Source organism: Felis catus, chromosome B1, assembly GCF_018350175.1.
Source record: "Felis catus isolate Fca126 chromosome B1, F.catus_Fca126_mat1.0, whole genome shotgun sequence".
Lineage (NCBI taxonomy): Eukaryota > Metazoa > Chordata > Mammalia > Carnivora > Felidae > Felis > Felis catus.
In genome coordinates, this window is record NC_058371.1 from 22,938,889 (window position 1) to 22,953,072 (window position 14,184).

The 14,184-nt window shown below is 35.7% G+C and overlaps 1 protein-coding gene across 9 annotated transcripts in view; it reads right to left on the bottom strand.

Moving 5' to 3' along the window:
- The window catches only part of TUSC3 (tumor suppressor candidate 3), a 284,190-nt gene that overhangs the window by 108,781 nt on the left and 161,225 nt on the right, over window positions 1-14,184 (bottom strand). For 7 of the 9 annotated variants that reach the window (XM_019828315.3, XM_019828317.3, XM_045056849.1 and 4 more), the window contains exon 6: window positions 3,121-3,210. The exons of 1 other annotated variant lie outside the window; for it this stretch is intronic. In XM_019828315.3, the coding sequence (XP_019683874.3) occupies window positions 3,121-3,210 (90 nt within the window). Of the gene's footprint in view, window positions 1-1,972; window positions 2,391-3,120; window positions 3,211-14,184 lie in introns of those variants that run through there. One more of the 9 variants, XM_045056851.1, reaches the window with a different exon arrangement.

The following is a 14,184-nucleotide window of genomic DNA, read 5'->3' on the forward strand; positions in this document are numbered from 1 at the left end:
CCTTGGTTGGGAGGAGGTCAGGGATAGAGTTATTCTCTAAGAAATTTTGGACGCCAAGTTTCCAGGACCTTCAGGGGCTAGCTGTTGCTAGGGAAACACCATTTATCACCGTTTAATAAAACCTCAGTCATGAGACCCTTCAGATGTATATGGAGGCGGAGCATAAGCCTGGAGTCTGATTGCCAGCATATATCTTGGGGCAGTGAGAAAAATGAAGTAGACCTACAGGATCCTCCAGGTTGGGACAATGTTAAACTAAGGTTCTATTTTGCCATTGACAAAGTGCCATCATCGAGGTAGCTAGCTCCTAGAGGGAGGTCACTCTGCCAGTTTCAAGGACTTCTCAATGGGCTACAGGTAGTAAGGGAATTTAGTTTTTCATTTGCCTTAGTCTCTCGCATTATCATGGCCAAGCACTTAAACCCCGTTCCTTTGTTCTTGGGTAGCCAGGGGTGTCCTAGGAATATCACACATATTCCACCTGGGGATGAGGCAGTGTGTCAGCCCATATTTTGCCCTCAGCTTGCCCCATACTCCCCCATCATAAGGATTATTTTGAGCTGAAGGCAACCAACAAGCAGATACAACAAAAGCATTCTGCCCTCCCCAATCTGGCTAAAAGCAGCATATACATCTACAAAGGTGTCCCTCCTCCCCCCTTACCAGGAAGGACAAAGGTAAATTTCTGGAGACAACTTTAGACCCTTATGAATGGAAGGAAGGCACCTGTGACTTAAATCTGCGTAATACATCTTACTTTTCCTGGTCACCTGCACAAAAGTGGCCTCCCCTCCACACATTTCTGTCTCTCTTTAACTAATGATGGTATTTGAGCATGTACATTAAGTTATCTCTGTGTGTTTACAAATTTTTCCAAGTACCTCCTATGTATGCAGGCAGTATACATGTTAATAAATGTGATTTTCTCTTATAATTCTGTATTTTATTATAGGGATCCTAGCTAAAACCTCTGAAGAGTAGAGAAGTTACCACATTTCATAGGAATGTTGATTAATTTTCCATATACTTGAACAAATCGAACAATATAAAAAGCAATGCTTAACGCTTTCAACCTAAGGAATATTCTTTTAAAAGAATGTTAAAAGACAGTAATGATAAACTTAGAAGATTTCCTAAATTTACATGTTTAGGTATCATGAACATAACAGTGAGCAAATCTTTGTGTCAGGACGTTCTTTATGTAATACGAAAATATCAGTGACAAAAACCGATAGAAAGTCATGCTGTCAGGTGCTTATATCTTACTGGTCTCATGACAAAAGTCAGACACGCACAAAAATAATACAAAATAAGTAGATAAACACAGCACGTTAGAAGATGATAAAGTGCTATGAAGAAAAAATAAAACAGAAAAGGGAGATAGTGTGGGCACTGGGGAGAAAGAGAAGAAAGGACTACACTTTCCAACAGGATGGTCAGAAAGACTTGCTTGAAAAATATTTCCAATTATTTTTCTTTAAAATAATTCAATTTGAATATTAAAAACATTCAATTCTTCTAAGTAGTGACAGATTTCAAAAACATACACATAGCAAAACCCATGTCTAAATGACGATGGCAGCTGAGCATCCAAAGAAACTAACTCTGACTCCGTATCATTGCCATCTTTAGAAGAAATCTAAGTACGTTCACAAAAATACGAGGCCAAATTGATTATTATGTAGTATCTAATCTGGCAATTAGCAACTAGTCCTTAAAACCTGAGTGAGCAGTCAAGGAACAGGCAATTGAATAAAGTGAATTATATCCTTGTATTATAGAGTTACACAAAGAAATTTAAAGAAAGTCACAATGTAGGAAGAAGAAATAAGTAACTTGTTGGCTTCAATATTAAACATATTTCAAGTATTGTGAGCAGTGAAGAATAAATCTCATAAGGTTATGTTATAATCTATACTTATAGAGAATTTATAACTATATTGCCGTATGAAAATTTTATTCAGAACCACAATTTTAGAAATTAAGAAATTTATTACCTAGGTGATTGCAGTAACATGGTTATGATTTTCAAAGGCCTTATCTTTTAGGGATGCTTACTATAGTATTTCTGTATGAAATGAACGGACATTGAGCACTTCTTTCAAAAGAATCCAACAGCAGGTAAAGAGAATGGAGCGGGGGGCTAGATGAAACAAGGATTGGTTATGAGCTAGTAATTGTTTGGCCATGGGTATATGAGGGTTGTCATGACATTATTTTCTCAGAATCCGTATGTTTTCCAAATGAAAAAGTTACAGAAAAAATTACATTTTTAAACAGTTAATCATCACCAACCTAATAAATACTAAGCCCCAAAGATAGTTGATTCATTACAATATATCCCATTCACCAAAAAAAAACCCCAAAATAATCCTCCTGAAAACAATACCCTAAAAAAGGAAAGCAACAAAATAAGTAAATTCAGTAGTAGTTACTAATGTTAACTTTGCTACTGATTTCATTAATGTCACTTAATTTTGTAGCAAACAATTGTTAGCATTCTAATACAAGGACTACCAGAGTTCATAATGATGTTTTAATTACTCTCTTCTGAACTAAATTAAATTTACCACTGATAGGACAGTGACTACAAACTGTTCCTATTTCCTCTGCTGGCATTACATATTATTACCGGAGCAATACGTAAAGTTGAAAAAGTAGGTTATGAATGTCTATTCGATATGGTAGGAACATTAATTTTTTTTTCTTTTTTAAGTTTATTTATTCACTTTGAGAGAGAGAAAGAGACAGCAGGAGTAGGAGAGGGGCAGAAAGAATCCCAAGCAGGCTCTGCACCATCAGCACAGAGCCTGATGTGGGGCTTGAACTCACAAAACCGTTAGGTCATGACCTGAGCTGAAACTGAGTCGGATGCTTAACTAACTGAACCACCCAGGTGGCCTAGTACATTAATTTTCTTAAACAGCAAAGCAGTCCTCATCCCAAAAACAATATATTGTATATATGTGTATGTATATAGCAGAGGTAGTATTAGAAGAGAAAGAACAAACTTATAATTTACAAATAAAATCCTTTCTCACTAAATAGTAAACATAATTTCTGATTCCTATATAAACAAGATTAAAGTGCAAAATGTGGATGCTTAGAACACACACTTACCACTTGTCCATTGTGTGGGTTCTTATGAGCATACGGAGGTCCACGGATATGATTCCACATCTGGCCAGAAGTCATAGCAAAGACTATACACTGAAAAACAGTGTATATGTGAGTTAAAGAATATCAGAATACTGAATTTTAAAAATATAATGGTCATGAAACTAAATTTAAAAATCATGTATCAGTTCACCCATTGGCATGATTTTCACTTACTAACTGTGGGACTTTGGGTAAGTTATTTGTTTTCTGGCTTCTCATATTTATCTATAAAATAGGCATAAAAATCATGCTAAAAAATGTTAATAATTAAATTCAATAACATATATAAAGCATCTGGCATAATGGCAATCTGATATGTCCTAACCAAAGACAGTCCAAAGCATAGGTTATTAACCACCTAGATTCATAGTTGAAGGCAATTATATATATTATAAAATAGTGAAGATGAAGAATGTTTTTAACCCATTTAAATATACAGACCTCAACTCAGAGAAGAAGGCAGTGGAGGAGGATGACTCTAGGCTCTTCTCATCCCATGAACATGACTAGATTAACTATCAGAGCATCCTGAATACCCCAAAAATTGACCTGAAGACTGACAGAACTCCACAACTAAAGGGAGAGAAGAGGTCATACTGAAGGAAAGAGTGAGAGCGAGAGCGAGAGCGAGAGCGAGAGCGAGAGAAGGGGATAGAGGAAGAAAGGGAGGGAGGGAGGGTAAGCAAGCGTGAAAAGGGGGAAAAAACAAGGAGAATGGTTTTCCAAAGTCATTAGCTTAGAAAACAAGAGGGACTGAATTTCCTGAGTTCTTGCAACAGTGAGACCTAAAGCCTAGAGCTGTAAAGGTCAGAGGACTTGGCTGAGATAGAGTTCTCCTGTTCCTGGAGAGAAGGCAGGCAAACAACCTGGCTGGAGCCATTTTCCTCCATCACCCCTCAGCATAAACACACACCACCTGCTGGAAGCAGCGCAGCTCTGATACTGACTGCTTACCTTGCTTACACCAAGCCCCACACCCCTGCACTCTGGTGGGACTGCCTTTCTCGGTCAAGCTTGCCTCGGTTCCAATGGAGCGGGCCCCCTCCCCCAGACCAGCACAAATCCCTGCTCACACCACGTCCCCCAAACAGAGAGTTCTGCAGGGCTTCAGTTCTGGTAGGGTTGGCGTCCGGTCTCATTTCACCAGAGTAAAAACTTGCCACATTTAGGCCAAGGACCAAACACTGCCCACAGCAGGCAAGGAGAGCCTCTGCAGACGACCAGCCTGAAGGCTAGAGCAGCCACAATACAACAGCAGAGTGCACGCACCACACACCAGAGACACTCCTTAAAGTGCTACATGATCTCCTCTTCATAAGGCCATTATACTGAACAGCAGAAAACATAATGGGCTTTTCTAATACACAGATGAAGGCAGAGACTTAGACCAAAGTGCCAAGACAGAGGAATTTATCCCAAAGGAAAGGACAAGATAAGGCGACAGCCAGAGAGCTAAGCAAAACAGCTCCATCTGCCTGATGGAGAATTTAAAGCAACTCATTGGGCTTAAGAAAAGAATAAAAGGCATCAGGGAGACCCTTACCATAGAGATAAAAGAGTTAAAAAAAGAATCCCTGAGAGATGAAAAATGTGATGACCAAGATTGGAAACAGGCTTGATGCAATGAATAGCAGGCTGGAAGAAGTAGAGGAACAAATTAGTGAACTAGAAGATAAAATGATGGAAAATAAGGGTGAACAAAAGAGAGAGAGAAGAAGAATTATGGAACATGAGAACAGACTTAGGGAACTCAGTGACTCCATCAAATGTAATAACATTCATATTATAGGAGTCCCAGAAGAAGAGAGAGAAAGGGGCCAGAAAATTTACTTCAAAAAATAATAGCAGAAAACTTCCCTAATCTGGAGAATGAAACAGACATCCAGATTCAGGAGGCACAGAGAACTCCAATCAAACTCAATAAATGGAGGCCAATACCAAGACATACTGTAATTAAATTTGCAAAATATACTGGTATAGAAAAAGTCTTAAAACAAACAAGACAAAAGAAGTCCTTAACTTACAAGGTAAGACTGCTGAAGATTTCTCAACAGAAATTTGGCATGCCAGAAGGAAGTGGCATGGTATATATACTCAAAGTGCTGAGTGGGAAAAATCTACGGCCAAGTATACTCTATTCAGCAAGGCTGTCATTAAGTTTAGAAGGAGAGATAAAGAGTTTCACAGACAAAAACTAAAGGAGTTCATGATCACTAAATCAGCCCTGCAAGTAATACTAAAGGGGACTCAGAGTGGAAAGGAAAGACCAAAAGTGACAGAAACAAGAGAGGGTCACAGAAATCTCCAGAAACAACAAAACAAGTATTAAGATGGCAATAAACACTTATCATTACTTTGAATGTAAATGGACTAAACACTCCAATCAAAAAATATAAGGTGTCACGATGGGTTAAAAAAAAACACTATAGATACACATATAGATCCATCTATATGCTACCTACAAGAGAATCATCTTAGACCTAAAGACACCTACAGACTGAAAGTGAGGGTATGGAGAAACATTTATCACACAAATGGAGGTCAAAATAAAACTAGAGTAGCAATACTTTTATCAGATAAACTATACTTTGAAACAAAGACTGTACTAAGAGACAAAGGGCACTATATCACAATAAAGGGGACAATCCAACAAGAAGATATAATAATTGTAAATACTTACGTGTTCAGCATGGGAGCACCCATATATATAAAACAGTAACAAACATAAAAGGAAGTAATCGATAGTAAGGCAATAAAAGTAGGGGAGTTTAACACACCATTTAAATTAATACATCATCTAAACAGAAAATACACAAGGAACCAATGGCTTTGAATGACACACTGGACTAGATGGACATAACAGATATATTCATAACATTCCATCCTAAAACAGCAGAATACACATTCAAGTACAAATGGGACATTCACCAGAGTAGATCACAGATTAGGTCACAAATCAGGCTTCCATAAATACAAAAACCTGAAATCATACCATGCAATTTTTCTGACCACAACGCTATGAAATCAGAAGTTAACCAAAAGAAAATATCTGGAAAGACCACAAATATATAGAAGTTAAAAAACAGGCTACTAAACAATGAATGGTCAACTAGGAAATCAGAGAAGAAATTTTTTAAAAATACAAGGAAACAAATGAAGGGGGGGGGGGACCCACAAAAGTCCAAAACCTTTGAGATATAACAAAGTGGCCCTAAGAGGGAATTATATAGCAATACAGGCCTACCCTAAGAAGCAAGAAAAATCTCAAAGAACCTAACCTTATACCTACAGGAGTTAGGAAAAAAATATAATAAAAGAAGCCTAAAGCCAGCGAAAGGAAGGAAATAATAAAGATCAGAGCAGAAATAATTATCTAGAAACTAAAAACAAAACAAAACAAAAAAACAATAGAACAGATCAATGAAACCAGGAGTTGGTTCTTTGAAAAAAAAAAAAAAATCAATAAAACTGGTAAACCTCCAGCCAGACTTACCAAAGAGAGAAAGGAACCAAATAAATAAAATCATAAATGAGAGAGGAGAAATAACAACCAACACCATATAAGAGTATTATGAAAAACTATATGCCAACAAATTGGACAACATGGAAGAAATGGATAAGTTCCTAGAAACATAAATGACCAAAACAAACAGGAATAAAGAGAAAATTGGAACAGATCAATAACTTGCAAAGAAACTGAATCAGTAATCAAAAAATTCCCAACAAACTAATGACCGGGACCAGATGGCTTCTCAGGTGAATTCCACCATACATTTAAAGAAGAATTAATATCCATTCTTCTCAAACTATTCCAAAAAAATAGAAAAGAAAGGATACCTTTCAAAGTCATTCTATGAGCCTAACGTTACCCTGATACCAAAAGCAGATAAAGACTACAATAAAAAAGGGAACTACAGACCAATAACTCTGATGAACAGAAACACATCAATTTTTAATAAATGATAGCCAAAAGAATCCAGCAATACTTAAAAGCTCATTTATTCTCAAATCAATCAACATTAATAAAAGAAATAAGAACCATATGATCATTTAGATACACAAAAAGCATTTGACAAAGTACAAATCGATTCATAATAAAAACTCTCAACAAAGTAGGTTTAGCAAGAACATACCTCAACATAATAGAGTCCATATGTGAAAAACCTGCAGCTAATATTAATTTTCAATGAGGAGAAACTGAGAGCTTTTCCTCTAAGGTCAGGAACACAACAGGGATGTCCACTCTCACCACTGTTATTTAACATAGTACTGGAATTCCTACCTACAACAATTAGACAACAAAAATAAATAAAAGGCACCCAAACTGGCAAAGAGGTCAAACATTCATTATTTGCAGATGACATGATACTGTACGTAGAAAACCCAAAAGATTCAACCAAAAAAAATCGCTAGAACTGATACACAAATTTGCAGAATACAAAATCAACGTACAGAAACCTGGCACATTTCTATACACCAATAATGAAGCAGCAGAAAGACATTTACAACTGCACCAAATAAGATAGAAGATAACTAGGAATAAATCTAATCAAAGAGGTGAAAGACCTGTAGCCTCTGAAAACTATGAAACACTCTTAAAAGACATCAAAGATGAAATAAAGAAACAGACATTTCATGCTCATGGATTGGACTGGAAGAACAAATATCGTTAAAGTGTCTATATCATCTCTATTATCCACAGCAATCTACACATTTAACGCAATCCCTATCAAAATACCACCAGCACTTTTCACAGAGCTAAAACAAACAATCCTAAATGTGTATGGAATCACAAAATACCCCAGATAGCCAAAGCAACTTGAAAAAGAAAAGTAAAGCTGGGGGCACCACAATTCCAGACTTCAATTTATAGTGCAAAGCTGTAGTGATCAAAACAGTATGGTACTGATCAACAGAACAAAATAGAAAACCCAGAAATGAACCCACAGCTGTATGGTCAATTAATCTTTAACAAAGCAGGAAAAAATATTCAACAAATGATGTTGGAAAAGCTGGACAGCAACATACCAAAGATTCAAAGTGGACCACTTTCTTACAACATACACAAAAATAAATTCAAAATGGATTGAAGACCTAAATGTGAGACAGGAAACCATCAAAATTCCAGTGGCGAACATAGGCAGCAACCTCTTTGACAGCGGCCGCAGTAACTTCTTGCTAGATACTTCTGAGGTAAGGGAAACAAAAGCAAAAATAAACTATTGGGACTTCATCAAAATACAAAGCTTTTGCACAGCGAAGGAAACAATCAACAAACCTAAAGTAAAGGCAACTATGGAACTGGAGAAGATATTTGCAAATGACACATCTGATAAAGGGTTGGAATCCAAAATATATAAAGAACTTACCAAATGCAACACCCCCCAAATGAATAATTAAAACATGGGCAGAGGACTTGAATAGACATTTTTCTCAAGAAGACATACACATGGCCAACAGACATAAGAAAAGATGTCCAGCATCACTGATCATCAGGGAAATACAAATCAAAACTACGAGTATCACCTCACACCTGTCAGAATGGCTAAAATCAACATCATCAGAAACAATAGGTATCAGCGAAGATGTGGAGAAAGGGGAACCTTGTGCACTGTTGCTGGGAATGTAAACTGGTGCAGCCACTCTGGAAAACAGTATGGCAGTATAGAGGTTCCTCCAATTTAAAAGAGAACTACCCTACAATCCAGCAATTGCACTACTAGGTATTCACCCAAAGAATACAAAAATACTAATTCAAAGGGATATATGCACCCCAATGTTTATAGTAGCATTATCTACAATAGACAATTAATGGAAACAGCCCAAGTGTCCATCAACTGATGAATGGATAAAATGGTCTAATTTCTGTTTTAATACTGTCAAATTTATTAGTAAAGTGTAATCGCCTTAATCCAATCAGGGAATGTAATGACTGAGTCACGGGTAATGGCCCTGATAAAGTGCCATCTCTCTTGACTGAACTCAGACAGGATTTTCAAAGACAGGTGGCTCCCACATCCGTTTTAAACACAAGACTGAAAAATACTCTGCTTTTGAGACTTGATGCTTAGGGCTTTCAGCCACTCTCCATCAGCAAACAACCGGAGTGTGCTTGAGAATAATGAAATTTGTACCAAAAGATGTGCTTATTTTTCCGTTTCTCTACAGTACCCCTTTGCTGGGACCTGGACTGGATTTTCAATTCTTGCCCAAATCAGCAATTGGCTCCAGTATAAAAGCGGCTGCACAGAAGCCAAATGAATTCTACTAGGCCTCATTTTTAAAAAGTATAATTGACATACAATTCCTATTAATTTCAAGTGTACATCAGAGTAATACAATATTTGTATACATTACGAAGTGATCCTAACAAAATCTAGTTAACATCGGTCAAGATACAAAGTCATTACAATTTTGCTTACTGTATTCCCCATGCTGTCCACTACATCCTCATGACTAACTCAATAACTGGATGTTTTGACCTCTTAATCCCCCTGATTTAGTATGCATGTCACCCGGCATCTCCCTCTGGGAACCGGTTTGTTTCCTGTATCTGCCAGTCTGTATCTGTTTTGCCTGTTCATTTGTTTTGGTTTTTAGATTCCACATATAAGCAAAATCATATGGTACCTTTCTCTCTGACTTATTCAGCATAATAGCCTCTAGGCCCATCCATTTTGTCACAAATGGTGCGATTTCATTCTTTTTATGACTAAGTAATATTCCCTTGAATATATACACCACTTCTTTTTTATCCACATATCTATTAATGGGCATTTAGGTTACTTCCGTATCTTTGCTATTTTAAAGAATGTTGTGATAACAAAGGGATGCATATGCTGAGTAATACTCCAGTATTTATATATACATTCCATTACATATATGTTTACATACACGTATAATGTATACATCCATATTATATATATTATATATATATATACACATATTATATATGCATAATAAACATACATTCCAGTATATACACACACACATCTTCCTCATCCATTCATCTCTTTAGGCTGCTTAAATATCTTGGCTATTGTAAATAATGCCACAATGCACATACAAGTGTATATAGATCTTTGCAAGTTAGTGTTTTCTTTCTCACTGGATAAATACTCAGAAGTGTGATTGCTGAATCATCTGGTATTTCTATATTTAAGTTTTGGAGGAACATCCATACTGTTTTCCATAGAGACCATACCAATTTGCATTCCCACCAGCACTATATGAGGGTTTCCTTTTCTTTGTGTCCTCATCAACACTTGTTACTTTTTGTCTTTTTGATAATAGCCAATCTGACAGGTGTGAGCTGATAGCTCATTATGGTTCTGATTTGCATTTCTTCGATTAGTGATGTTGAACATTGTTGAATGTGCTGTTGACAATCTGTATCTTTTAATTTATTGTAGTTCACAATCTATCTTCTTTGTAAAAATGTCTATTCAAGTCCTCCACCCATTTTTTAATTGGATTGTTTTCTTGATACTAACTTGTGTAAGATCATCATATATTTAGGATATTAAGCCCTTATCAGGTAAATGATTAGCAAATAACTTCTCCCATTCAGTAGGTTGCCTTCTTATTTTGCTACTAGTTTCCTTTGCTGTGCAGAAGAAAGGCTGAAATCCCATTTGTTTATTTTAATTTAATTTTAATTGTTTATTTTGCTTCCCTTGCTTGAAAAGACAGATCCAAAAAATTTGCTCAGACTGATGTCCAACACCTTACTGCCTATGATTTCTTCTATGAGTTTTATGGTTTCAGATCTTACATTGAAGTTTTCAATCCATTTTGAGTTTATTTTTGTGTATGGTGTAAGAACGTCTTCCAGTTTCATTCTTTTGTGTGTAGCTGCCCAGTTTTCCCAGACCACTTGCTGAAGAGACTGTCTTTTCCCCACTGTACATTCTTGCCTCCTTCATACATAGATTAATTGACCATTTATGTGTGGATTATTTACTGAGCTCTGTGTTCTATTCCACTGGCTTAGGCACCTGTTTTTATGCCAATATCTTGGTTATTCATGGTCTTTTGTGATTCAATAGAAATTTTAGGATGCTTTGTTCTAGTTCTGTGAAAAATGCCATTGGTATTTTCATAGGAATTGCACTGTGTAGACTGCTTTGGGTAAGTATGGGCATCTTAGAAAAATTAATTCTTCTATTCAATAAGCACAGAATATTTTTACATTTATTTGTGTCTTCCGCAATTCCTTCATCAACGTCTTAAATAGTCCTCAGAATTACCATGTTGGTTAATTTTTATCCTAGGTATTTTATTCTCTCTAATGCAATTATAAATCGGATTTTTTTTCTTAATTTCTATTTCTGTAGCTCATTATTAGTGTATGGAAATATGACAATTTCTGTACACTAACTTCATCCTAGGACTTTATTGAATTCATTCATTAGTTCTAATAGTTTTTTGGTGGATGCTTTAAGATTTTCTGCATACAGTATTGTATCAACTCAAATGATAGTTTTATTTCTTCTTTACTTTTATTTATCTTGGCTAATTGCTGTGGCTAGCATTTCCAATACTTCATTGAATGAAAGTGGCAAGAGTGGCATCTCTGTCTTCTTTGTCATCTTCGAGGAAAAATCTTTCATGTTTTTACTACTAAGTATGATGTTAGCTGTGGGTTTGTCATATATTGACTTTATTATGTTGAAATATGTTCCCTTTAAACCAACTTTGCTGAGTTTTTATCATGAAAGAATGTTGCCCTTTAAAGTGCTTTTTCTGCATCTACTGAGATGACAACATGGGCTTCACCCTTTCTCTTGTGAATGTGTTATAAATATCACATTAACTGTTTTGCATATGGTGACCATCCTTGCTTCCCTGCATAACTCACACTTGCAACTGTGATGTATAACACTTTTAAATGTATTGTTGAACTTGGTTTGCTAATTTTCATTGAGGATTTTTGCATTTATATTCATGAGAGACGACCTATAGTTTCCTTTTTTTTGTAGTGTCTTTGTCTGGTTTCAGTATCGGGGTAATGCTGCCCTCACAGAATTAATTTGGAGGCTTTCCTTGCTCTTCAATTTTTTGGAATAATTTGAGAAGCACAGGTCCTAACTCTTCTTTAAATATTTGGGTAAAATTCACCTGTGAAACCATCTGGTCCTCGAGTTTTGTTTTTTGAGAGTTTTAAAATTACTACTTCAATTTCATTACTTGTAATCCGTCTATTCAGATTTTCTATTTCTTCACGATTCAGTCTTCAAAGACTGATGGAATTTCTAGGAATTTATCCATTTCTTATAAATTGTTCAGTTTATTAGCATATGATTGTGTGTAGTAATCTCTTATGATCGTTTGTACTTCTGTGGTGTCAGTTACAACTTCTCTTTTATTTCTGATTTATTTGGTCAATCTCTTTTTCTTTGAGTCTAATTAAAGGTTTATCAATTTTGTTGATCTTCTCAAAGACTCTTTTAGTTTTTTTTTAATTTTATTTTTATGTTTTATTTATTTTAGAGAGAGCAAGCTGGGGAGGGGCAGGAGAGAGAGATGGAGAGAATCCCAAGCAGGTTCCGCACTGTCAGTGGAGTCAAACACGGGGCTCAAACTCATCAAACCGTGAGATCACGACCTGAGCTGAAACCAAGAGTTGATGTTCAACCAACTGAACCACCCAGTTGCCCCTAGTTTTATTTACTTTTTAGTGTCATTGATCTTTTCTGTAGTTTTTAAATCTTTATTTCATTTAATCCACTCTGATCATCATTTCCTTCCTTCCACTAACATTGTGCTTTGTTTGCTCGTCTTTTTCAGTTCTTTTAGGTTTAAAGTTAAGAATGTTTCAGATTTTTCTTGTTTCTTAAATAGGCCTGTGGTGGCATGAATTTCCCTCTTACAGTGGCTTTTGGTGCTTCCGGTAGGTTTTGAAAAGCTTTGTTTCCATTTGTCTCATGGTGTGATTTCTTCATCACTTAGTGTCCATGTATTGTGTTTTTTTCAGTTTTCTTCTTGTAACTAACTTCGAGACATCCCATTGTGGTCAAAAATAATACCTGATGATTTCATTTTTTGAATTTTATACTTCTTTTGTGGCCTAATGTGATCTGGAGACTGTTCTGTGTGCACTTGAAAAGAACACGTATTCTCTAGTTTTTAGATGAAATATTCTGTACATGTCTATTAAGCACTTCTGGTCTGTCAATCAAGGCCAAAGTTTCCTTATTGATTTTCTATCGAGATGACCTATCCATTGATATAGGTGGGGCATTAAAGTCCCTTAGTATCATATTACTGTCAATTTCTGTTATGTCTGATAATATTTGCATTATACATTTCAGTGACTATGCTGAATATATATTTACAGTTATTATATCCTCTTCTTGAAGTGACCCCTTTATCATTATGTAATGCCCTTGTCTTTTTTTACAGTCTTTTTTACAGTCTTTGTTTTAAAGTATATTTTGTCTGATATGAGTATTGTTACACTAGCTTTCTCTTTATTTCTATAGCATATCTTTTTCTAATCCTTCATTTTCATTCTGTGTCTTTAGATATGAAGTGAGTCTCTTGTAGGCAGCATATAAATGGGTCTTGGTTTTTTGTTTGTTTGGCTTTTTTTTTTTTATATCCATTCTGTTATCCTATGTCTTTTGATTAGTCTATTTACATTTAAAGTAATTATTGATAGGTGTGTTCTTATTGCCATTTTGTTAATAGTGTTGTGGTTGTTTCTGTAGTTCTCTGTTTCTTCTCTTGGTCACTTCCTTTATCAACTGATAAGTTTCCTTCAGTGTTATGCATTGGTTCTTTTTATTTTAGTGTATCTGTTGTAGGTTTTTGGTTACCATGAGTTTCATATACATTGAGATTATATATACATATATACACACCAGTCTATTTTAAGCTGATAATTTCTTTACTCCCCTCTTCTCCATGTTTTGTTTTTGTCATCTTGACATTTTTATTTTGTGTGTCCCTTAACTAGTTGTTGTAGTTGTAATAGATTTTACTATTTTTGTCTTTTAACCTTCAACTAACTTTTTAAGTGGT